This window comes from Notechis scutatus, chromosome 2, assembly GCF_049901735.1.
Source record: "Notechis scutatus isolate UNSWTSFEM ecotype Mainland chromosome 2, rNotScu1.2, whole genome shotgun sequence".
In the NCBI taxonomy this organism is placed as follows: Eukaryota; Metazoa; Chordata; class Lepidosauria; order Squamata; family Elapidae; genus Notechis; species Notechis scutatus.
Genome location: NC_142010.1, coordinates 113,024,289 through 113,051,700, shown reverse-complemented (window position 1 = coordinate 113,051,700; position 27,412 = coordinate 113,024,289). Strand labels below are relative to the sequence as shown.

Here is a 27,412-nt window from a genome sequence, read left to right as displayed (position 1 = left end):
TATTAGAAGAGCCTTTTTTTCCCAAATAAGTTTTTTTATTTTTCAATATAAACATACATATTTTGTGGGCATTGCACTGACTGGGGCAAATCTTTTTTAAGCAACAGTAAAAATAATAATACAGTACAAATAGGTATATGTAATTCTAATCTTCCAACTTCCACAAATTCAACAGGGCTAATCTTTTTTCATAATCCATTTCTCATTTTCCCATTAGTTTATTTAAACATAAATAATATTTCTTTGCTCCTTGTATTTATAGTCCCTAAATACTATTATTTAATATTTTTAAAGAATTATTCATAGTTCCACCATAACTTTAATATTCCAATTGTGTAGGGTTAATAATACTAAACATGAACAATATTTAATCAATCCCAGTAGTGTATCTCAAAATCCCACACAATTTCTAGTCCTTAATATTTTAAATTCATAATATACTTGAACACACTATTAATATTAATAATATAGTTTAATTACCTAATCCTGAATTCCCATCTACTGTCTTGACTTACTAATAGAAAATATAATTTAATAATATAATCCAAATAAGACTTAGAAGAGCCTTGAGAACCCTGGTGCTGTTCTACAAGGAGAAGTTGGATATTAATTTTATGTAAAAACAAAATTATGGCTTTTACCAGCTCATATAGGTAGATAACAAGCTTCAAGTATTGCAAGCAGAGGATATTTCGTTCTTCTGGTGGCAGGAAGGCACAAGCAACTACTCTCCCTAGAAATACCATCTTTCCATTTCAAAGATCAAAAGGTAGCAATTACCTCCTAACAGCTCTTGGGCTATTTCAAGTCAACATATCGGCATGGATGCTCTAAGAGGAGTTAGGATCCTTCTCTAATATCAAATTCATAAGATGTGTTCAGGCTACATTTTTAATGAATTAGGCTCTGAGACATGTCTGTCATCAGTCCTGTATCTTGAGTTGAAACTAAAGGCTAGGGTATGAGCAGCTATGATTAAATGCTGGCTAAAAAGGTCTCGTTTTCTTGTCGTTGGAGGTGGTTTGCAATCTTCGTAGATAAAGAGACCGATGCTGGAGGTTGGAATGGGACAAACTTGCCCTAGCCAACTTGCTGTGACCACCTCACCATAAACCACCTCTCTATGGACGACCAGTCGCAGGACAATTTATCACTTAAATTTAATTATTTAAAATAAATAAAAATTGTTTTTAATTTTTGTCAATCAGATTTCATTTCGTTCCTCCTTTTGCATCCTATTCCACCATTTCTTTGATATCAGTGTAACTCTTGTCCTGCAGTGAGTTGGCTGTGGAGAATTGGCTGTGGCAAGCTGGCCACAGTGAATTGGCCACAGTGAATTGTCATGGACCCTGCTGAGTTAGCATTCCAGCTAGCCTCTGCTCTCTTTGGAATGTGAATAAGCTTGTACTATGTTGAATAACTGGGCACGGCTAGTCTAGTGAAGAGAAGGAGCAGGGGCGGCATGATAACAGTGTTCCAATATTTGAGGGGCTGCCACAGAGAGGAGAGGGGTCAGGCTATTTTCCAAAGCACCTGAAGGCCAGAGAAGAATAATGGATGGAAACTGATCAAGGAGAGATTCAATCTGGAAATAAGGAGAAATTTTCTAACAGTGAGAACAATCAACCAATGGAACATCTTACCTTGAGAAGTTGTGGGAGCTTCATCACTGAAAGCTTTCAAGTAGAGACTGGACTGCCATCTGTCAGAAATGGTTTAGGGTCTCCTGCTTGAGCAGAGGGTTGGAATAGATGACCTACAAGGTCCCTTCCAACTCCGTTATTCTGTAAACTTTCTGTAAACCTCTGGATTCTGTACAACTGCAGGTAGGGTAAGGTAACCTAACCCTAACCCTAAGGTATTTGCTGAAAATTGGAAGTACATAGTAGTTCAAATGGCATACTCCTGGCAATTGAATGTCTCAAAGGCACGAAGGCTGCAATATTGATGCATTTGAATGCTTTCTCTTCTGTGGTTGCAGGGGACAGGTAATGAGATGATCCCATATATAGAACAGCCATGCCTCTGAGGACAGGCCAGCTTGAGACTGCTAAACACGTCCTTCAAAGTCTTCTACATAGAAACGCGTAATAGTTTTATCTCTCTGATATTGACAAGACTGCCAGAGCATGCTGTTGCGGCTGATGGATTATAATCCCTCTATAGAACATCATGCAAAGTGCTGTAGTGTCTACGGCTCACCAGAAGCTAATTAAGTGTAAGCCAATTTTGTAAATTCTGAAATAACATTGAATAGATATTTACATTTTACAAATTAGTACGTACTAAATAAATGCCGAATTTTAATTATCTTTAGATATAGATTTTAATAATGGTGTTTATAACAATTTTTAATATTATCTCAGCTTGTATTTTATTGCTTGCATTAGCATCAGTGTAAAACTTATAACTGTAATGTTTACAGTGTTATGGTAGTAATATTAAATTTCAGTTGCTGAAATGGTTGCTCTTGTTCTGTTTATGTAATTTTATGACTCTTTTTTTTTTACTGGCCTGTGACTGAAATAAAGATGTTGTATTACTTTTTAGTGTCATAAAATACACACACATAGAGAGATAGAAGTACACATACATACATACATATTCCACTTTTTGCCTTGACCAATTTCTGAAGTTAACATTCACCATGGTAAAGCAGTGAGATTTGAGATAATTATTTTAAATTAATTAATGAAATCTCATTTCTTTTGAAAATGTACAGCTGCACTTCTGGGGGAAAAAAAATCTACCGTGATTATTATAAGAACAAATTTAAAACATTAAAAATGATGGATATTCGAAACAATGCAGGAAACAAATCAGAGGGTCACAAGAAGACAACAGGAAAGCAAACCACAAAGATACAAGTGCTGGTCAGTCCAAACAACTCACACAGAGAATTCTCCAGGTGCAGCTGTTATGCCAACCCAGGCTTGGCATGGCACCACTATATCCCTATGATGTCCTCCTTTTTGGGGGCAATTTAACCTATTTTTATTTCATCTGAGAGGGCTGAGGAATTACAGTACTATGTAGGCAATCTGTTAGCGCTGAGAAATTACAAAAGATTCAAGGATGATCACTGAACAAAAAATTAAATCCTGTGAAATAAGATTGAAAAGGGTTGGGGGGCGGTTTAGAAGATGAGAAGGGATTTGATTTATGGAACTTTGTGAGATATTTTAATCAACAGGACATGTTGTCCATCTGTAGCCTCCCAGCATCAACTTCCGAAACCTACCCTTGAGAAAGATTGCAACTACCTGAATCCAGATGGATTGGCAATACTACATCCATATTATCCAATAGTTGATAACATGAAATACTGCAAAGATTTTCTCTATCAGACTGACCAACAACTCCTTCCACCAAGCCAGACAGAAATAAATTCAATAAATATATAATCCAGAAATTTCAGGTGCCATCACTTTGGGCATATGTCCAATGAAAACATAGTAACAGTACTGGTTTATGACATCATTCACACACTCCCAACTCAGGAAGAAGAAAAAAAGTCCTTTAAAAAACACTAGACATCTGGTGCGCCTTATTTTATCCAACAATCACTGAAGTGATACCTTGGTTAAAGTGAAGATTTGCAATACAAAAGATGGGTGGGTCAAAGATGATACCAGAGATACTCCATGGCGCCAAACCACCTCCAAAGTTATTATGGAGTCCCATGATAGAGAGACCAGAAGATGAGGGTAAGTTAGTATTCAAGCATTGGCATATTTTATTGTAATATGAATTGTTGCTGAGCTTATCTACTGAATACGTGTAGAATATATTTGCACGTGCATGCATATGTATTTCCCCCCCTTCTGTTCAATTGTGATGAATTCTTAGAGACTGCCTGGAGAAGCCCCTGCAGGCTTTTTTGGCCAGGTTTTTAAGAAGTGTTTTGCCCTTGCCTCCTTCCTAGAGCTGAGAGAAAGTGACTGGCCCCAAGGTTAACCAGTTAGCGTCGTGCCTAATAAAAGGGACAGTGGAAATGCATGAGAGCAGAAGTCCCCAACCAGCAGTCTGTGGACTGGCACCGGTCCATGGCATGCCAGAAACAGGACCATGCAAACAAGCCGAAGCCCCATCCATGGGATGCAGGCAGCACATGAAACCATGCCCCTCTGGAGAGTGGATAAACTTCTCTCCATGGGATCAGCCCTGGTTCCCAAAAGGTTGGAGGCTGCTGCGTTATATAGTATTGAATGTAAAGAAATGGAGTTACATGAAAATACTTTTATTTAGTTTATTTCTTCCCTTCTATTTCTTTTTTTTTTTTAACAATAAAAAATAAATGCCAACTTCCAATACCTTTGTTCTTCAAGCATCAATGGGAAGTAGGGTTCTCTCTTCATCCCTCTCTTATTCTGTTTTAGTCTTGACCTAAACTATTAGGACCATCACCCACAAGTACTGACAATACTGTCAGCTGAGCAGTTTAGTACTATTGAACAATTCTGATAGCTCTCTAGCGCAGCACTCACTTCAGTGAAACTAGAAGAATGGCAGCCAACGAGGCTGAGCAGGAACTAGAGGGAAGAATTAAAATGCCCACATGAATCTGCTGTGGCCATAAACATCACCCCCAATCCCACTCATTATACTAGTCACCTGAGAGTACCTTTTGGCCTAACAGGTAAGTGCAAAGCATAGTAGATTTTGCTCATTTTTTGGCTGGATGCTATCAGCTAAAAGTGGAAAACACCACTTGGAACCCAGTACAAGTAAAGGTGAACTTCTAATCTCTCTCTCATTGGCTGTGGTGAAGGAAAAGTTTTGGCAGCATAGTAGAAATAGGTTGTTACCAGGATATGCTCCTACCATAATAGAGTGTGACTGTTAAGATATCTTCCCTATCTCTGATTTTAAGTTTGAATTAAATTTAACATTCTTGACTCCTGTATCTATTGGCTCAAAGATAAATTCAAAGAGGTTTACAGCTAAGAAAGATTCTTAATCACATGCTCAGCACTTTGGGGACCCAACTCTTTGTAGTGCAATGATTGAAATATTGAATTAGAACTAGAGATACCCCATCATTTAGATCTTCAACTATCGTGTTTATTAATTGAGTATCAACCTGGCCTGCATGGAGTTGTGATCAGGATGAAATTAAGTATCAGGGAGGGTGGATCATATCCATCTCCTTTAGCTCTTAGAGAAAAGCTGTAATACTGTAAACAAACAATACTACAAAATAGAAAATAGAAAACAGAGGATAGGAGGAACAAATCCCCTGTTTTGCCTATATTGCTTTAAGACAGTATTTAAAACCAGACATTATATACCCGTTGGGTTGTGCCTCTTATTTTTCATGTGCTTTTTTTCATGTTAGCTTTTCTTATTCTAAGGAGCTCTTTTTTTATAAAAAAAAATGCACAGATGCATTGCATTTGATTAAAAAAAGATGTTTCCAATTAATGGCATTGTACTTGGAAGCTAAACCAAGGCAGCATAATGGTCACTGTTTCAAATTGGGAGTGGGGAGACCCAATTCAAGTCCTGCTTGCAACAGATATCACTGGGTGACTTTTAGGCTAGTCCCTGTGTCTTGCTGAGTTGTTGAGCCCAAAATTTCTGTTGCTAAGTGAAACATTTGTTACTCAGAATTTTATGACCTTTATTGTCACAATTATTAAGGGAATCACTGCAGTTGTTAAGTTAGTGACATAGTTGTTAAGTGAATCTGGCTTCCCCATTGACTTTGCGGGACTGTGAATTGGTCCCCTGTTTAAAAAGTTTGAGGACTTCTGCTTAAGATCATAATTTAAAAGATAATTAAGATAATTTAAGATCTTAATTTAAAACATCTGGAGGGTATATGGTTAAAAAGCATAAAGTTATGCCTTTTTCATAAAACAATAGAGGAAGAATTCAGTCCATGTTTTCCTTGCTATTCTGTGCAACTGGATCATGTCCTTCAATCTTTATGATGACTATCACTTGTATTATGCTGCGAGTCTTTGAAACAATTCTGTAATCTTGCAATAATGTTGTAAGTAGGTCTGCATTATACAAAGCATGTAACTTAGTCTATGATTTTATATTATTTATCTGGAAAAAAGCCAGTGCGTTCAGATAATTTATGACAGATGACAACACTGAATTACAGATTTCCTGATTTAGATCTTAGCATCATCTCTACAGTTTTTGCAGCTGGTGTCTTATTCCTAAATTGACCATTGTAACTTTGAACAGTCATTAAATGAACTGTTGTAAATCGAGGACTATCTGTATACGCAATATCTAAACAAATGAATAAGTAGACCTGTTTTTGCTAAATACGGTGGTTTCTCCATCCAATGTGCTTTATTATTTACAGCGGCCAGAAAGGCTCAAATGAAAACACCAAAGGACTCTTTCCACCAGGTATGTAGACTTTTGCTTGTTAGTTGTGAAGTCTCCTAATATATACCACAATGTATACGTACACTTCCCACATAAGCCTTTACACTTTGTACCTTATACCAAAGATGGTTTGTTTAGGAGGACCTCATAATACAAATCTTCTTTCTTTTCTGCCTTACTAGACTTTCAGTGTAAAATTAGAAGTAGATTCTGGTAAGGAAACAAAGAGGAGGACATAAAACATTCTGTGAAGGAAGTTGGATAGTTGTACATTAATCCTACATCTAGAAGCATCCCAAGAGAAAAGTTCCACAGTAGATCACTGCTCACTTTGCAGGACTCCTGAGTTCTGCATGAATGATAGTTTAATAGGTGTGATGGAATGTAGTGAGGAGGTGGGAGGGAGATAAATTCCAAAGGTGGAAAAGGCAACTTAGCCCAGTTACTATGTGTGAGAAAGAGGGGGAAGACAACACCTGCTTAATAGGAGTCCTGCTTGCTCAGTGGTTAGAATGCCTAACTCTGCCCACAGCCAGAAGTTTGATCCTCACTGGTTCAAGTTTGACTCAGCCTTCCATCCTTCCAAGGTCAGTAAAATGATGACCCAGATTTTGGGGGGCAATATGCTGACATTGTAAGCTTCCCAGAGACTTCTGTAAACCACCATGGGGCAGTATATAAGTCAAAATGTTATTAATATTGCTATTAATAGTTCACAGAACATTTATAGGTAGAGATAGTAGAAGCCTCAGCCTGTTAAGATTTGTCTGTGGGTGTGAAATAATAAAAAAGTCAGACTTGGAATTTTTAAAGTCAGCTAACTTTGAAACTAGGTTCAAGTTTTGCTAACTACAGCTATGGGCTCAAAAGTAGTTTGGGGGTCCAGGGAAAATACCCACAAACATCACCCAAATGCGAGAAGTCACTTTGTTACTGAACAAATGTTTTCAAGACTTTCAAAAATACACTCTTCATTTTTTTTTTTTTTTGCCAAGCTTCCTTGATTAAGGCAGCCTAATTTAAGAAGAAAAAATCATGTTGCATTTTAATGGAGCTTGATTTAATTGTTTTAAATTAATTGGCTTTAATTGCTTTTATTTTTGTTACTGTGCATTTTAAAATGGACGTTTGTAAGTTGCTTAGAGCAAGGATTATATTAATTGTGTAATAAAATAAGATTGAAGAAATTGCTCCTGTTAAATGATTGGGAGCTAGCAATCCTTTGAGACCTTCTGCAGATCATCCAGGGATCTGGTGATAAATTCCAATCTACCTTCTACCAACAGCTGACCTAAAATTATCTAGATGAGCTTGGTCTTTCATAACCAAGAGCAACATCTTGGTGTAGTCTCTGATTAACTTTATCCTGCATCCAACAATCACGCTTGGCATTGCCCTTATGAGAAAAGTACAGTTGCAATTCATGAAACAACAGGCCCCAAAAGCATTATTTCTAAAACCCCATCAGTCGGGAGGGGCATTGCACTTACTGATTAAAATGAAAATAAAGAAACCAAGTTATTAATCCTGGATGAGAATTTTGATATAAGGATTCTGAGACAAATAACCAGTCTTTAGACCAATGACTTTTCCTTTGAGGTGAGTTCATCTTCTGATGACTCCATAGATATGTCCATGAAATTTACTTGGAAGTAATATGGATGCACTTCATCATTGCTTTCTAGTTTGTTTGTTTGCTTGTTAGATAATTAACCTTCCAATCTAGCTTGGAGACCTAGATTTTACTGCTAGTTTCATATTCAGGAACCATCCAGATCCAGCCTGACTCTGTGGTTTCTTCCCCAAACCCCAAAAACTTTAACCTTAGACTGTCTACTATTGACCTCACCCCTTTCCTAAGAGGTCTTAAGCGCACCAACATGCCTACCGTCCCTGTCCTATTGTTTCTTTTATTTTTCTTATATGTATCCATGTATTCATAACTATGTTTATACTTACACCTATTATCTTGTAAGCAATTGACAAATAAAATAAAATAAAAGTTTTCTGAAATCAACCACGGTAGTCTAGGGGTGCTGGAACAACTACACTATTTAGTGGACAACAAATATGTTTTTGACAACATGAACTCTGTGTTTTGTGCCCAACACAATTTTTATGATTTTATCTCCCTCCAGGTTTCTCCTGAAACTTACCCATGTAGTCCTTTCAAATATAGAACCAAAGTCTACAAGTTTGATCCTGGTCTCATCCCACCTACTATTGTAGAGCAACCTGATACAGCCAACTTGAAGAAGCAATGCCCATATCAAAAGAAAATGGAAAAGGCAAAATCCAAATCTATAAGGAAAAAGTAAGGGATGGGAATGGGATACTGAGTTTCTGTTATTAGTTGGTAGGAAAGACAAGTTATATTTATAGCATCAATTAACATTTGGCACCTGGAATGCAAAAAGAGAGGGGCTAATTGTGTTTGGCTGATGTTACCCTTTAATAGCTAACCACTTGCTTAGGATCATGGTATTCTTTACCCAAACAAACAGATGGTACAGCAAAATAATTTTCATCAATTATGCTTTGGTCTTTTGAAATGTGTCTAACTTTCAGAAAATATCTTGTTTTGAATGATGGAAACAATTACTCTGAAGAGGAAATTAAAGTTATCCTTTAAACTTACTGTCTGGACATTGAAAAAGTGACTTATTTACAACCATGAGATGAAAATTCAGACGCTTGGTAACTGACATATTTATGACAATTGCAGTTCCTGGGGTCCTGTGATCCCCTTTTGCAAATTTCTGACGAATAAAATCAATGGGGAAGCCAGGTTCACTTAGCAACCCTGTTAACTAACTTAACAACTGCAGAGATTCACTTATTTATTTATTTATTTGGTTTGTGAATTGCTTGCAAGATAATAGGCATAAGAAAGCTCATAAAATATGGCAAAACCCACTTAACAAATGTTTCACCTAGCAACATAAATTCTGGGCTCAGTTGCGGTTGTAAGTTGAGGATTCCCTATAGTGGGTGCATTGCAGTCCCATTACCTCTAAAAAGGTGTCCAGCTGGGGAAAGCAGCTTCAGATAATAATATATCCCCTTTTTCCAGAATCCTCAGCTAAGGGGCACATTTCCATTTTTACTTGGAAGCATACAAAAATATATACTTTTGCCACAAATTTTGATTCGGAAGTCCCATGTTTCTCTAGAATCCAGTAAGTAGTTGCTACAGGATGTGTTACAGAGAATATTTTTTTTAAACCAGAGAACTCGGGTTATTGTCCCATTCCAGGAATTTAATGGCCTATCTTTTCAAGTATGCAGATGGATCTGCCTGCATGAGAACCAGCTCACCAATTTCATCCTTGCATTCAATGGACCTCACGGTCTTGAATAACAATGGGCTGCTCACATGCAGATAGTATCACATGCTGCTGATGGAGCACTTTCGTTACCGCTTCTATTGTTTTTCCGGACATGAGAGGTCAAGATAATGTAAGGACACTAGAGTTAGGATTAATTTATTCAATGCCCCTTCAATTGACAATGGGACACTTTCTCCACAGCCAGAGTACAATTTTGGGGGAATGATGTGGCTCTCTTTGTGTGGTGGAAATACAACCAAGTGGTTTAAGATGGAATCATATGTCTGGGATTATGGAGAAAACATAAATGGCATGGAGAGAAACACATTTGTGTCAGGTTCTACCTTCGTTTAGACTGTGGTCTTAACTTCGCTGGCTGTGGAATATTACTCCATTCTTTGTCTTGATTAAAATAACCTTATTCCCATTAACTGCAGTGGAAAGGATAAAATAAAGGGTGGAGGGACTCCAGACACAAGAATACTGATGACTGTTGTGCCCACATAGTAATAGCTGAGGGTTGGATTTCAGGTAACTTGGTGCCTAAGTAGAATGTGCTATCCTGGGTACATAAACTTCATGAAATAGATTGCCTCCAGATGGAGAATACAAATCTCCCAGCTATTAACTACTCAGGAAACAACATTATTGCTTTCCATTCCCAATTCTGATGTATTAGAATAGACCCGATCTCGGTTGCAAAATCCAGACAAACCACAGAGCTATTGAAAACTGCCATATGTGGCCATATAGCTGAGACCTGGGACAGAGAATTATTGTGCAACTATCCCCAACCTATCCCAAATGTCTTGGGACTGCAATGTCAGTAGCTCTTGGCCATTCCAGATAGCCTGTAATCCCAGGAATTGACACTCCATCTCTAAATCAGGGGTCTCCAACCTTGGCAGCTTTAAGACTTGTGGACTTCAACTCCCAGAATTCCTCAGCCAGCAAAGCTTTGCTGGCTGAGGAATTCTGGGAGTTGAAGTCAACAAGTCTTTAAGCTGCCAAGGTTGGAGATCCCTGCTGTAAATCACTGATACCCAACTTGTGATCTAGAGATCTCTGGTAGCCTATGTGAGTACCGCAGGTGGTCTCTAGTAAACATTCCAAAATGCTTTTAAAGAAGGATACAGAAGTCTTCAACTTATGATGACAATTGAGCCTTGAATTGTGGTTGTAGTATGTTGTGGTCATTAAGTGGATCAACATGTGATCTGACTTGATTTTATGATTGTTTTTGCTATGGTCATTAAGTGAGTCCCTACAGTCATTAAGTGAATCACATGATTATTAAGGCATATTCAGCATATCCAATGGGCATTTTTTGGCAAAGTGTGGTCACATGACATTGGGACATTGCAAATGCAAACCAAGCAGCCAAGCAGTCTAGCACAATTGTAGACATTATATAAAACTGTAAATATAATAAAAATATACAAATGGAACTTCCGGTTTGTCGGCTTCGGAGCGGCGGGATTTGGCGAGCTGCGCGATCCCTGCCGCGCTAGCCGTTTTTGGGGCTCCGACCCACACGGATACGGAGCTAGGCTGCCCTGCAGGGGCAGCTGAAGGTAGGGGATCCGGAGAAGGGACTGGGGTGTTGCAGACCCCCTCCTGGCCGGCAGAACCCCTTTTCCCAGGACGGTGCAGCGGCGGTCCGTAATGGCCGCCACAAAGAAGCTGGCAGCCGGGTAAGAATGCGCAGGAGGAAGTGGAGAAAGTGATTGAGAGGAGAAAGTTTTTCTTGGCTCCTAGGACTCTAAGACATATTTAATAAAATTCCTGAAAAGTATGACTTTCTGAATAATACCTGCCAGAAGAGGAAAAAAGCGGCTGTTTGAAGGTGCTGAAAGGATAGCTTTCCCTCTTTTCCTACGGAATAAATAACTGGATATTAAGAAACCTATTTTTTAGGTGGAAATTGGTTTTAAGCGATGAGTGGGAAGAGAGAGGATTAAAAAGAAAATATTTGTATGCTAAGACTTTGTTGGAGCAGATGCCTTAAGGATTTGAAGACTAGAATATATTGTAATAAGATTTTAAACAGATTTGGACTTTCTTTCTCTTTGATTGATATTACCCCAGAAGGAGAAAGTGAGAACTCTGCCTTGGTTTGGACTGATTGATAACTTTGGGACTGTTTTATCTTTTTTATTTTCTTTTGAATATTCTGGTTGTTGTAAGAAGAAAGAAGGAGAAAAGAAAAGAAAAGATTTATAATGGCTCTTTCTGTTGAGGAACTAAGAAAAGAATATGAACAAGCAAAAAAAAAATGGTAAAGATGGTGTGGAAGAAGCTTTCCTTTTCTTAGAAATGGCGCTTACTAATTATCAACAAACATTACAACAGATGAAGACAGCAGAGGAACAAGAAAGAAAGGAAGGAGCCATCTTTAATGAATTTCAGAATTTGATCCAGAAAGAAGGAAGAGAGAAAGAAAAGAAAAGAAGAGAAAAGAAGAAAACTAAAGGACTTAAGGACTTAAGATCTAAAAAACATTTAAGAAAGGGAAAAATAAAGTGCAAAACCAATATGATGATAGTAAACAAAGGGGAAAAGGAATACGACAGAGAAGGGAAGCCGGTAAGGCAGAGGCTAGAAGAAGGGGGGTAGAAAGGTTTGTTGGGAGAAGAAAGAAAGGGAAAAGGTGGAGAAAAGCTACAACGTTTTGAAATTAAATGAAAAAAAGGAATTTTTATGGATAATGGATAAAGTATAATTTTTTAAAAAAAAAGATTTTGCAAGGTACATAAGATGAGATGGTAGTATTGCAATGGTTTAAGAGTTGATAAGAGATTAAAATGTTAAAATGTTTAAAAATGATTGGCTTTAAAAACTTAATAATAGGAGAGGTTTAGAATATTGTTTTAATTAAAGAGTTTAATAAAATTATGGTATTGATGTTATTATAAAATTTTTATTATAGTATTTTTTTAATATTTGGATTTATTGTCTAATTATGCACTTAATTGTGTTGGATGTATTAGTTAGATAGAATGTACCAAGCAAAATCTGATTGGGTATTAGATATTATTTTAAAGATTAATTTGATTAATTTAGGGGGAGATAGAAAGGCATCATACTCTGATTAATGATTTCAGGAGAAACTGATTTTCTTTTTTTTCCATAAGGAATGAGACAAAGGGATGATAAAAAATGGACAAAAGATACAAATATAATGATTCAAACTAAGATGATTAATTAAGGTAGAATTAAGAAGTGTGAAATATGTGGAGAAGTTAATATAGAAGGCTTAGAATGGTAAATAAAATAAGTAATGATATGTAAGATGAGCATGAATATAATTGAAGTCCATGAAGAGAGAGACACCTGGGTCCAAGTTACTTTCCAAAAGATTTTTTTATGTTTTGTGTGTTGTGTGTATATGTCTTTTTGGGGGAGAATTGGTAAAAACTTGTAGAAATATAGAATGAGAATAATGGTAACTAAGTCAGAAAGAAACAGATGAAATAATAATAATGATATTGAATAAGAGTAAAGAGAAGTAAAGAGAAATTGAATAAGAGGTTTTGGTATATTATATGGAAATGGTTTAAAATAGAATCATAATTTATCTGACTTGTTAAATTTACAATGGAAAAAGGTTTAAACATGTAATGAATAATGATAATTTGTGTGTTTTAAAAATTAATAAAACTTGTTTTAAAAAAAAATATATATATATATAAAAATGACAATTAATTCATTTAACTTTTAAAATACAATTTTTAAAGATGCCTTGTGCAGTGATCTTTGTGTTATGTCCGTCGCAGGAGAGAGACACTGAGCCAGTGACTTGGTTTCAGCTCTTTTATTAGTTCCCGAGATCGACTCGGTTCCAAAAGAAAAACGGCGGCTTTTATTCCTTGGCCGCGGCGGCGCATGCCAATGGCACCGCTTGAATCTCCCGCGATTAGTTTCCACCAATCGCGGGGGATTCGCGGCGGGCCAATCAGTGCGGCTCACTCGGCCAATCAGCTTGCCGTGCGTCTTGACCAATCACCGCGCGGCATTTACAAGTATGTTAATGACTGTACAGAACACCCCTCCCCTCTTGGTATGGTCCTACGTGATGTAGTCCCGCAAGTAGGCGGGGCTTCGTACTTGTCTATTTGACCTGAGCAGGTTAGTTGGTGCTTGGCTCCCGGCCGGTTCGGTCAGGTTCTGTGTTGCTCTCTGCCTCGTCAATGGAACCGTCTGGAAGGGTGAGCCGGGCCTTTTGTCGCAACTCCCTCCCAGTCTACCCGGGCTGGTTGAGCTGCGGTTGTTGCCGCTCCCGCCTGGTCTTTCTGGGCTGGTTGAGCTGGCCTGGCTGCTTCTCCCTGGTGAGGCTTCGAGCTGGCTGCTTGTCGGTGAGTATTTCCAGTTTCTTTCTGGTAGGGATTGGTTCCCGGGGCCTTCCCTCCCCTCTTGGTTTGTGCTGGGGGGTTCCCTTCTTTTTCTGGGTGTGCGTCTGTGTCTGTTTGCGTGTCGGTTGTGTTTCCTGTGGTTGTTCTTGACCTTAATTGGTCGATGTGTAGTTTCCATGCTCGTCCGTCGGTTGTCTGTAGCCGGTATGAGTGGGGACCTGTCACTTGGGTTATGGTTGCTGGTACCCAAAGTGGGTCCCCGGTAAGGTTCTTCGCGTATACTGCGTCGCCTGGTGTAAATGTTCGGTCTTTGCTTGAGGAGTTTGAGGGTTTTTCTGGGTTGTACGTGGGGTGCAGTCTGTCGAGTGGGGACCTTAATTTCCTCCCCATTAACAGCTCTGCTGGGCTTTTGTTGGTTGTTGTGTTCGGGGTTATGTGTTGTATAAAAAGCATTTTATTTATCTTCTCTTGTATTTCCCCGTTTTCTATCTTTTGGATTGTTTTTTTTGTAAATTGAACCATTCGTTCCGCCCTCCCATTCGCCGCCGGATGTGCTGGCGCTGTTAACGCGTGCCGTATCCCCCGCTCCGCTAGGAATTTTTCGAATTCCAGCGAGGTAAATTGAGGCCCGTTGTCGGATACGATGACGTCTGGGAGGCCGTGGGTTGCGAACAGCTTGCTGAGTTCCTTGGTGACTGCCTCCGTGGTGGTAGTTCTCATGTTGCTTACCTCCAACCAGTTGGAGTAAGCATCTACCGTAATGAGGAAGGTATGCCCTTTCGTGGGCCTGGCAAAATCTATGTGAATCCTGGACCATGGTCCCCTGGGGGTTTCCCATTCCAGGATTGGGGCGGCAGGGGGGCTTGGCCTGGTTTCCTGGCATCGGTTGCATGCTGCCACCCAAGCCTCGATTCGTTTGTCCATCCCTGGCCACCAGGCGTAACTTCTGGCCAAGGCTTTTGTCCTCACGATGCCTGGGTGCCCCTCATGTAACAATTCCAATACCTTTCCCTGTAATTTTTCCGGGATAACAACCCTATCCCCCCATAGTAAACAACCTTTTTGTAATGACAGTTCTGTTTGCCGGTTCCGGAATGTCCTGAATGTTTCGTCGTTGTCCTTTTCGGGCCACCCCTTCTCTACCCAATGTAACATTTGCGCTAGACATTTGTCTTTATTAGTTTCGCGGGCAATGTCTGACGCGGTTATGGGTAGGTCGGGCAGAGTCTCTATGCTAAGGGTGGCCTTCGTGGGTGCTGGGTCGGTGTCCAGGTCAGGTAAAGGCGTGTGGCTCAGGGCGTCTGCATGGCTGATTGTCTTACCGGGTCGGTGTGTGAGCCGGTAGCTGTAGGCGGCAAGGAATTCGGACCACCTTGTCATTCTTGGAGATAGAATGTTCGGGGTGGCCCTGTTCCCTGCCAGGATTCCCAGCAGCGGCTTGTGGTCGGTGACGATGGTGAACGTACGGCCGTAGATGTACTCGTGGAAACTTTTTACGGCGGCAACGATAGCCAGGGCCTCTTTGTCCAGCTGACTGTAGTTTCTTTCCGGTTTGGTGAGGGTCCTTGAAAAGAAGGCGATGGGTGCTTCTTTTCCGTCGGGGAGAGTGTGGCTGAAGACGGCGCTGACGCCGAAAGGTGATGCGTCGCATGTGACTGCTAGCGGTAGGGTCTCGTTGTATTGGATGAGGACGGCATCTGAGGTGAGCAGGTCCTTGGTTTTGTTGAAAGCTGCTTCCTCGCGTTTCCCCCAAGTCCACAGGGCCGCCTTGTCCAAAAGTCTATGCAAAGGCTCCGCCGCGGTCGCCTTCTAGGGCAGGAAAACATTATAGAAATTAAGCAGTCCTAGAAATGCCTGTAGTTCCGTTTTATTCTTCGGCCTGGGAGCTTCCTTAATTGCTCTGATTTTTTTCTCGGTTGGGTGAATTCCGTGCCGATCTAAGAGGTATCCCAGGAATTCGACCCTCTCGGTATGCAATTGGCATTTTTCTTTTTTAACCTTTAGCCCCGCGTTTTTGAATTTCGTTAGGACCTCCCTCAGGCGACCCTCCAGTTCTTTTCGGTTGGCTGCCGACACCAGTACGTCGTCGAAGTAGGGCACCACCCCTTTGATTCCCTGCAGGAGTCTCTCCATGAGGCTCTGGAAAATTCCTGGGGCCACGCTGACTCCAAACTGGAGTCTCTTACAGCAGAAAGCCCCCCGGTGGGTTACTATGGTCTGCGCCTCGGCGGTTTCTTCGTCGACCGGCAGTTGTTGATAGGCTTGCGCCAGGTCGAGTTTCGCAAAAACCTTGCCTCCCCCCAGTGAGTGTAGGAGGTGCTGCACTACTGGAACGGGGTAGGCGCTCTGTTGTAAGGCGCAGTTTAGGGTGGCCTTATAGTCCCCGCAGATTCTCACCGACCCATCGGGCTTGATTGGGGTGACTATGGGGGTCTCCCACCGGGCGTGGCCAATTTGTTCGAGGACCCCTTGTCTGATTAGCTTGTCTATTTGCTCATCGATCTTGGGCCGGAGTGCGAAGGGTACCCGCCGTGGTTTTAGGCGTATTGGGGGAACGCTGGGGTCTAGGCTGAAGGAAATAGGGGCCCTCGGTACTTGCCTAGGGTGCCGTCGAACACTTCCTGGAAGTCCCTAGCGAGTTGTTCCTCCCAATCGGCCTCCCCGACGTGATCGATGCCCGTCACTTCGATCCTGAGTGGCGCGAACCACTGCAGTCCCAAGAGGCTGGGGCGGTCTCGGTCCACGATTGTCAGGGGAAGCCTTGCTGTGCGCCCCTTGAAGGTTATCTCGAATTGTCCTGTTCCGACTACCGGGATGCGATTTCCCTGGTAGTCTTTGAGGATTAGTTTCTGGCTTTCCAGTCCTCTTCTTTGGATTTTGGGCACCAGGCACTTGATTTCCCGCCATGCAACCATGGAGAGGTAGGACCCGGAGTCCACCTCCATCTTGCACGGCTCGTCCTCGATGTCCACTTCCACGTATACCTTCCGGGAGTCTGCGCTGGACGAGTGGCCGATGACGACCGTCTGGTGGGTTTCTTCTCTCTGCCGGTTCTCGCTGTTCCGTCGGCCCCATCCGTCCCGGCTCCAACGATTTTCGACTTGGTGGTCTCTGGGCTTGGGGGGGTGCCGTCTCGTCTCCGGTCGCTGTTATCTCGTCGCCGGGGGCTGTAGGTTTTCTTAAGTCGGCAGACTCATGCGATGTGGCCTCTTTTGTCGCAGTGCCGGCAGATCGCATCGAAAAATCGGCACTCCGATCGAGGGTGGTCGCCTCCGCACCCGGTGCATTGGGGTCCCGACTTACGACCCCGCCGATCGCGCCGGTCTCGTTCCGTCTGGAGTCGATGGATGTATTCTTCCTCGTCCGTGGTGTCGGAGGTGGAGTTGAGGTCGCCGTGGTGTGTGGTGGTGGTCTCTCGGCGGCTTGCTTCGGGCGTGTCTCGGTTGCCACGCCTGCCTCAGTGGTTGCAGTGCGGTCTCCGGTGTCTGGTCTCTGCATTCGAGCCACCGATTTCCGGGTCGCCGGCTGCGGTGGCTTCTGCAAGGCGTCGGCGGCGATGTCGCCTTTGCCATCAGCCGGCTTTGCAGGACCGGGTCTCTGAGCCCCAGGATGACGCGGTCTCGGAGCGCCTCGTCCATGTCCGTAAACCCACACATGCCCCCAAGATTCCATAGGTCAGCCACGAAATCGCTGATGCTCTCGCCCGCTCTCTGGTCTCGCTGGTAGAAGTCATGCCGCCTGATGAGGGTGGGCACGGCGGGGGCATAGTGGTTTCGGAGCAATGGTTTGAGATCGGCCCAGTCCATCGTTTTTACGTCCTCGGGTTTCGCGAGGGCTTTTGCCATCTTAAACACTGCGGGCCCGCAGTGTGTTAGAAAGACGGCTCTTTTCTTCTGCCCGGTTGCGTCCTTTAGATTGCTACTTTCGAGGAACATCAGGAACTGGTCTGTGTACGATTCCCAATCCTCAGTAGCTGGGTTGAAGGGCGCGGGCGGTGCGATGCTGGCCATCTCGTCGGTCTCGTTTCCTCAGGACACGTGCTTGATGGGAATCAGTCTCGGCATCCCACCCTCGTCGCCAGTGTTATGTCCGTCGCAGGAGAGAGACTCTGAGCCAGTGACTTGGTTTCAGCTCTTTTATTAGTTCCCGAGATCGACTCGGTTCCAAAGGAAAAACGGCGGCTTTTATTCCTTGGCCGCGGCGGCCGCGGCCAATGGCACCGCCTTGAATCTCCCGCGATTAGTTTCCACCAATCGCGGGGGATTCGCGGCGGGCCAATCAGTGCGGCTCGCTCAGCCAATCAGCTCGCCGTGCGTCTTGACCAATGACCGTGCGGCGTTTACAAGTATGTTAATGACTGTACAGAACACTTTGTATGATGTAATGGTCCTCCATAAAAGAAAACAAAGGAAAATACAGTCAAGTGATCTATGGCTTAATGATCTATGCTAAATTTCCATTTCTTAGGACACATTTCCCCCTTAAAAATACCTTTACAAGACACAGAAATTATTTTTTTAAAAAAATATTTAATGCTGTCTTCTTTTTTTCCATTCAGGTCTCAGTTTTTACTTTCCAAGTTTATCAAGTCAGCAGTTCTTAAAAGAAAAGATATTTACGTTTGGAATGAAACGTTTAAACCAGAAAGGATCAAGGTTAGAAAAAAAAATCTGATAGTAAAGCATTTTTCAAGAATATTAGGTTTCTTTGCTGTAGGCCATATTTTCCAAGCTGATGCATTCCACATTTGTTAAGCCATAAGACAAATGATCCCCAGCTATTATGGCCATATAAGTTAGCTTCAACCCATCACAAATGGAAAACATCAGGTTGGGAAAAGTCTTGGTATAAAACTTGCGCAGTGTAGTAATTTAAAATGCTGGATTAGGAGTGGGAAATACCCAATTCCAGTCCTCTCTTAGCAGCTGGGAGATTTTGGCCCAGGTACATTCTCAATCCTAGACTGGAACTTTGAAAAACATCCCAAAATAAGATAATGGTGAGCTATTTCTCAAAATGTGGTCAATAAAGCTTCATGGAGTTGTTACATAGCCAATAGGAATCCAGACTGACTCAAAACACTAAAACAAACAAAGAAACAGGTGAGCTCCAATCTAAATGACCATGAGGACTTTTTTGAAATGGCTGCATGGTTAGACATTGCCCTGGGTAAGAAGTCCTTAGAGCAACTTCTCCTCTAAAGCTACTAGATCTTGACTGCAAAAATAGAAATGACCCTGAGATGGCAAGAAAAGAGAATAGTTTCAAAAAAATGTATGGGTCATTATTGTGATCAAAAATAGGAGATCAATCATGTGGTTTAAAAGAAGCTTGGGATACTGCTTTTGGTAATCCCCTAAAAGAGATCACTTAGCAAAGATTGTGGAAATTGGGTAAAATGACATCAGCCTCAATGCAAGAACCACAGTGGAAGATTATACATTTTAGGCATTTGACTCAGATTGGCACATATGTATCAAAATTATTCTTCCAAAAGTTGGAGAGGTGATCAGTCATGCGTTAAAGTGATATCCTTGTGGCATGAAATCTTTGGAGAGACACCATAAATATTACTAATCAAAGGATTAAATGCTCCTCAATGCTATGTTTACTGCACTTATTTACAGGAGTAAATCAAAACCTTAAAAATAAAGAACTTATTATTTAATTGTAGCAGACAAAAATAATAATTATGCAATATTTGAAAACTTTAGATAACATAACAATTGAGTTGTGGATTAACAAGGCATTTTCAATTTGCTAGATCAGGAAAAAATAATAGGCAAAGTTAAATTTATGTGATATCAGAGGCAGGAGCCACAATTTTATGAAATTTGGAAGGATTTTATGGTTTATCTCAATAGCAATAGAGTATAATCTGGCATACAGTATAGGGCAAATTTACATATGTGCAGTACCCAGTTTTTATTCTCATTGCAGTAGATCATTTTAATGCTTTCTGTATTTTTCTTTTTCTTTCTTTCCCCCCCTATATTTTGGATTTGTTCACGTAGTTGCCTGTAAAAAGTAAACACACATTTGCTACCATCTCATGATGATCTGGTTGTTTACAGTCAAGATCTGATAGCTGTTGCAGATTTATCATATTGTTGCTATATGCAAACAGAGATAGAAAAGGAAAGTTTGTGAGTTCCTCTGCAAAGGAGAATTTGAAGTTTTTTAACTTAGAAAAAGAACAATGTGGAGGTTTTCTTTCTCTCTCATAATATAGCTGGGACTGGAGATTTTTCTCCATCATCTCCTTTCCTTTTTAAAATACTTGCATTTGACTGATTGATTGATAGGTGGGTTGATTGATTGATTGCAGGTTCTCATAAAGTCCTTGGCGTCTCCTGTGGAACTTGAACAACTCTATGCAGCTCAGGTAAAAAAACCGCATTAGATTCGATCTTTATTAAGAGGGAAAGTTTATGGACGCTTGGAAATCATACTGCAGTGAAGTCCTTAGCTAGAAGTGAACTATTTTCCATATAGAAACATTGTGGTCTTAAGATTCAAATCCAAAAATTCCTCAGTTATATAAGACACAGATATAATCACACACTTCCACTGGCTTCAACACGTTAGTTAATGTAGAAGTTATTTATTTAGAACTATTTATTGGGAACTAACCATGCAAGAATCCAGAAGGGCCACTAAAAGGTAATAAAAGAGTGCAGAATGCTCTTAATCTTTGTTGGCATCTTGTGGTATAGAGTTTTACAGCCAGGTTCTGGCAAACTGACCTTCCCTCATGCCCTCCCTCTTTCTTTCTGACTGTAGGAATCTGACTTTGTTCCAAAGCTATAAAGCTATTAATAAACGATGGTAGGTTAGGAACTGATCTTTTTTTTTGGTCTTCACATGGAGGCTATTTGGTAATCTTGAACAATGGCCCCTCCATCTTGTAGCAGCCCAATACCTTATGGCAGTAGTTGCCAACCAGTGGGCCGAGGACACTGGTGGTCTGCGAGAAAATTTTGGTGGTCCGCAGAGAAATGTCACCCCCAAAATACTTCCTCCAAAACAATTAATCTAGGCTGTGTGGGAACACAAGGCTGTGCCGCCCACATGGCCCACCCAATCGCTGGCCCCACCCTTCGGCTGAGTGCAAACCTTACCTTGAGTAGAGCCACGCAAGCTGGAACTGGAAGGTAAGACCAATAGCGGGGGAGGGAACTGCCCTGGGGTGGTTTGCTGATGTGGGTGGGAAAGTCGGTCCCATATTCCAGAGCTGCAGTAGTCACAGGACTGGCCCTTTGGTTATCCCGGAGCAGCTCCTCCAGTCCATGGCAGGCTGGTGCACCCGGGTAGAGGAACAGGTGTTCCAGGACGACCAAAGGGCCAGTCCTGTGACTATTGCAGCTCTGGAATATGGGATCGACTTTCCCACCAGCAAGCCACTGTCAGTCAAAATTCATATTAGTGATCTGCAGGATTTTAAATTATGAGTTTGGTGGTCCCTGTGGTCCAAAAGTTTGGTGACCCATGCCTTATGGGATCTTGCTTGAGAATGCTGAAATCTAATAACTCCTTATCTAAGATGTTACTATTTTTGTGCTTGATTTACTTCAATCCTGTGAGATTTGATAACCTTGCAAGATTTCAGCTATGTCTTCCTAACCATTAAAAAAATATTGAAACTGGGAGCAAAATGAAAGGGGGTATTGCTTTTAGACCTTCTGTCGTTTGTGGGTGTTGCTCTATGCAATACAAGTAGTTCACAGCTAATAATAGTTCATTTGTTTCAATTTTCAACTGTTTAGAGTTACAATGGCACTGGAAAAAGTGACTTACGACTGCTTTTCACACTTACGAACGTTGCAGCATCTCCATAGTCATGTGATCAAAATTAAATTGCTTGGCAACAGATTCATATTTATCACAGTTGCAGTGTCCTAGGGTCCCGTGAACAGCTTTTGTGACCTTCTGACACGCAATGGGAAAACCCAATTCACTTAACAACTAACTGACTAACTTAACAACCGTAGTAATTCTCTTAAGTAGCAAGAAAGGTCATAAAATGGGGCAAAGCTCACTTAACTCATGTCTCACTTAGCAACAAAACCTTTGGGTTCAATAGTAGTCATAAGTCAAGGACTACCTGTATAGGATCTTCATATGATTTTTGCAATTGGCTGTATGTTTACACCTATACTGTTCCCTGTCCCACGAGGTCAGGTTTGCTTACCGTGGGGCTTTCCTGCTTTACAGCACATTCTGGTAACCAGTTGATTTTCAAAGTTGGGGCGGTGAGAGTTATTGCTAGAGATTGGTAGGAGAGAGTTTGCATCTTGTTATTTCGGTTCTTCCAAACAAACACCCCATTTTATCTGAGTCCTGCTGATTGCTTCAGATGTTGCATGTAGAGAACCTCCCCTCAGTTGTATCCTTCAAGTTGCATGTCGTCCCAAAGCAAAGATTTACTCCTGTTCATTTGTACACAGACAGGCCCAGCCAGGTCTTCCAATCTCAAGAAAAATCTATGTGTATATAGTTGCCTGTTTTTGGATGGTTCATATGATAAGTGACAAGGCCTGCAAGTATAAAGCCTGTAGGCATGATTGCACTATTCTCTACCAATCAGAACATGTATATGGGAGGGAAGCATCTTTAAAGGTCAAAGAATAGCCTGTGATGACCCAGGGTCAGACACAAGACAAACACAGTCACAGAAAACAGGTGAAGCCCCTTTTATTCCTTCATTTTGCTTCCAAGCTCTGAATATTCTTGACGGAAGACAAAAAAAACTCCCACACAAACAGTTACAAGAGAAGGGAAAAAGCAACACAAACCAGGCAAGATAAGGGCTGGAGGATGTCCACAGATAACACACTTGGAAGGATGCCAAACTCAGAGAGAAGCCATAAACTAGAGATATTTCCACGCTTTGTTTCCAGTGTTTGCCCGTACGCAGGTACGTCCTCTTATTCAGTTGTCACAGCTGCAGCCCACGAAGAGGATCAAAACCCTCTCCTCCTGAGTAGACCATGTATCTCCCTTATCCTCTCCTCCCTGCATGCCCTAGGATGGTGAGGGGATGGGCCTGGGTCCTCCTCTGACTGCTCAGTCAGTCTCTGCCCTTCCCCAGCCTCCTCCACAACCTCCAGAGCCACACTTCCACTCCCTGTGGGCTGTTCCTCCTCTCCCTCAGAGTCAGTCTCCACCAGGGGCATGACATAGCCTAAAATAGAAACAACCCCTGAAGAATTTTCCTTCTCCCAATAAGAAAAGGACAAACCAGGCCTTGCAGAGGCCTGCGATGAAAGATAGGAGTCCAAACCCAGGTTCTGGGTGATGGGGGAAAGAGTCAGTGTTGCTGCATTGGCAATGATTTTCCAAGTTTGTCCTTAGCTTCAGACTTTAAACAGGATGTCTGATTTGTACAGCACAGTAAATGAATGACAGGCAGAGCTCTCTGTGATTATTATCTGGCTTTCATTGCTGGCAGGAGAAACTTGTGGAAGTGTTCAGTGCGGCTGTTTCTTCAACAGCAAAAAGGCATCCAGAAATGATTTTAGAATGGGCTTCTCCTGCTCATAGGCAAGAGAGCTATTGGGAAAGAAAAAGTGTCCACGCCTGAAACAGATAAACTTAAGACAACTTGTGTAGCCAGGTTTGGCTAAGAATGAAATAAAACAAAGCAGGGATGAGGAGACTATCATGTCAAGGACCTTGATATCACGTGCAAAGAATCAGGGCCATTCACAAGGCTGCAGCATCGAAAATTTATTCAAACCTACACATAAGAATCTGGTCAACTAAAGTTTGATGCTAAATTGACACCAAATAAGAGTCAACAGAATTACAGGAGAGGTTGGACTTGGAATGCTTATTGGAATGCAAGGATTCCAAACTAATGATGCCTTTAACTCTGCTCCCAGCTCTATCTGCTCTTCTCCTACATTTAAATATTGTTTTCCAGAATCCAGCAAGAACATGACATTTTTTTTTCCTTTACAAATTCCAAACAGCTGATTTTATTGTAGAAACATTGTTGGAAGGGAGCATCTTAACTTACAATTTATGTTTCTTTCTGGTATCTCCAACTACCGGTAATTCAGAGATGAGGTATTGAAACTGGACATCAAAACAATTGTATTACCCCAAACAAACATTAAATATTTATTTTATTTTCTGTTAAACATTTATTTTATATACTAATTTAATTATTTATAGCAAGGTGGTTTGATGGCTTTCAGACTGATAATGCTATTTGCTATATCATATGTGACCCATGCCATCAAATTATAATAATTTGCAGCCTATGTTTTCTTTTGCATGAGCTGCTCTAGATTTCCACCCACTCAAGCCTTGATTAATCACTCATTATTTTTATGCCTGCTCCTTTTAATTTAGGATATTTGTAAGTTATGTAAGTGAGTGCATTAGAGGAGGAAAAAAAAAAAGGCTGACCTCACATTCTGTTCCCCTGGAGGCTCTTTTTTGCTCAGTAGGAACTTGCTTTGATGAGTACTCCGCTCAGTTCATATTAGGGATAAAATTGAGTGCTGAAGGTCTGTTGTCAGAAGAGACAGAAGAATACAAGACTAATCAAGGTCAGTTAAGTGTAGGCCCTTTCCTCGCCTTTTGGGAGATTAGTCTTTAAGCTTGTGGCGTGTTTAAAGGCGTCCCCCTCCAAACAAAAAAAGACCCCCCTCCTTGAAGTTTCCTTCTCTTAGCCTGAGCTGAAATTCTGTGGGAACTGGAAGCAGCTGTCATGGACTTCTTTTTTTGAGGAGCCTGCCTGCCTCGCTAATGGTTGAATCACTTTGGTAAAAGAGGCCATTATTATTCTCAGCCGGTCCCAAACAACTTGAATCTGGCATTCAAGAGCTGAGTCAGTTGTAGGCGAGTTGTGAGTTGTGGGTGTTCCAACAATGGAGGTTTTTAAGAAGAGATTGGACCTTGCAAAATTTTCTGCACTCCCTGGTACAAAAAGGTGAACCATGGTATAGAGCTTCCTTCCTTGAGCAGAGAATTGGACTAGAAGATCTCCAAGGTTCCTTCCAACTGTGTTATTCTGTCAACAGCAAAGCTAGTATTTTTCTTGTTCAGCATTGAATCTTCAAAAGTCTGTTTTCCTCATTGACTGGAAGTTTTCCTCACCTCCTGGCTTCTGAATTCATGGTTCTCCCTGTATCTTCCAGATAACTTTCCTTTAAAAAAATTTAGGGAGAGGGGACTTTTCTTTCAAGGCAATAGATGGAAAACCACCACAACACAACAGCCAAACTGCTGAGATAAAGCGGGAAGAGGATCCAGCTCTCTTCAGTGTCACTTACCCCTGTTCTCTGCCTGGATTGCTATGCGCCCAGGAAGAATTGCAAACAGATGGCAGCAATTAAAAACTGCTTGATTTGTTATATCCTCTACAGTTGGTCCTCTACTTTTGTTACTGAACCGACAAGCTACTGTGGAAAATGCTTAATAGAAAACATTGATGACATGCTATTCTTCCAATTTCACTGGGATATGGTGGTTTCTGAACAGAAACAAAAGAATGGTACATCTTTAGCCAGCTAGATTCTTCCTATAGCCATCACTCAGATTTCTTTTCAAATGAACAGAGAAATGTACTTTATAGGCACGGTAATGTAATTGGGGATGCTCTTAAACTTTTGTGTAGAATGGGGGGCAGGTAGTTTTATTACTCCAGGCATAGCAGCTGATTTGGAAAAAAAAAAAAGCCACTCAGTTGAAGGGGCCCTTTGATTGGCTCATTGTATGTCCATGTTTCAAGATTGTAGTATGTAACTTCTTCTAACTTTTATGGCTGATCTTCCTAGGCTCTTGGACACCTTGGGGTTTCTGAAGAATCTGTTATATCTGCACTTCGTAATATTGTAAGTATGTGGACTCCTCCTGCAGTTTTAGATAATTTCAGAGTTTCCTAGGCTTGCATTCCTTCTTTTCTTTGAACTGTATGGTTTTCCTTGTATGGTTGATCGCTAGGAAGAATGGGAACTGTAGTCCAGTGTTGTTGATTCATGATTTTCTAGTATTTGTGATGAGCAGCACTTTTCAAGCTCTGAAGCCATGTTGTAAAGCTCTCATAAATGGCTATCATACTGGGAGGAGAGGGGTTTATCCAATCCCAGAATGATGTGCATTGCCAGCCACACAATGCCCATTTCCAAAAAGGCAAACTGGATGCCCCAGGGTGCTCCCCACTACCAAATCCAACTGTCAGGTTGCTCTCAACCACTTTAACTTTGTAGTTGTTATGAATAGTCAGATCCAAGCAAAGTACAGTACTGAGTTATATTTTTATTTTCTAAAAATGCTTCCATTAAAGTTACGTGGTCCTTGAAGCAGGGCAGGGAATAAAGGATGATGATTGAGGCATACAAAGCTCCCATTTCTTATCTTTTTGAAATGACAAAAATCTTTAAAACAGGGCTTTCCAACCAGGGCAATTTGAAGACTTGTGGACTTCAACTCCCAGAATTCCCCAGCCACTATGTTAAGGTTGACAAGTTTTAAAGTTGCCAAGGTTGGGAACCCTGCTTTATAATGTGTTGAAAAAGCTGGAAGCCTGCTAGGCATCAAGGAAGCCCAAGGAAGTGTTAGCGTGTCCATTAGTGGAGCAGGACAGAGAGAGTACCTTGCCTTGCTTTTGATTCAGGTTGCTGTGGAGAAGGATGAAGAAAAGGAGGGGCAGTGGCAGCTCCGTGTTTTTGAAAATATCTAGTTAGGTCCTCAACTGTCAGACATAAACACCGATAATGGCAAAGCCTTCACAGTAAATTGGCATGTATGTAACAGTGTGACCATTACAGGGTCAAATATAGCATTTCTCATTTATTATGGGCTGTATCAAGATACAGGTTTCTCTTTTTATATTCTGTCCTGAGGGGGTGGTAATTTAATGCCTCACTCGCAGACCCCTTTCACTGCAGGAATAGATAATTAAAACAGGATGCTACCAGTAACATGCCCTCATCTATCTAACTGGGGAATTCTTAACAAACTGTGTGTCTGAAGGTGCCTTCAAGGAAGGGACCAGTACAAAACCTTGGAACGTGTATTGCGGCAACACAACATTTCATCATTTTGACATTATTGTGTTTGAAAACAGATACTTATGTTTGCGCTGCCCTTTAAACTGTGCATCATGCATGTGGGGAAGCTTTTAAGCAAAAACTCATTTAGGAAACCAATAAGGCCTATCTTTAAACATGGAAAGGAGAAATAAAGGCAATAACCATACATACGTTCAAATAAAACCTTAGCTTTGCTGAAGTAGTTTCTCAATATTAAATATTAATTGAATAAGGTCCTGGATTTCAGAACCTATTCAGAGTTCATTTCAGAAAGTAAAAACAGAGAAACACCATTGCATGGATGTCATCTAATAAGCTCTCATTTCTTCTC

The 27,412-nt window shown here is 41.3% G+C and overlaps 1 protein-coding gene across 1 annotated transcript in view; it reads left to right on the top strand.

Moving 5' to 3' along the window:
- The window catches only part of HEATR9 (HEAT repeat containing 9), a 49,134-nt gene that overhangs the window by 5,543 nt on the left and 16,179 nt on the right, over window positions 1-27,412 (top strand). Inside the window, exons 2-5 of the mRNA XM_087954189.1 lie at window positions 8,493-8,668; window positions 18,594-18,690; window positions 20,364-20,420; window positions 25,825-25,881. Of these exons, the coding sequence (XP_087810315.1) occupies window positions 8,493-8,668; window positions 18,594-18,690; window positions 20,364-20,420; window positions 25,825-25,881 (387 nt within the window). The remainder of the gene's footprint in view (window positions 1-8,492; window positions 8,669-18,593; window positions 18,691-20,363; window positions 20,421-25,824; window positions 25,882-27,412) is intronic.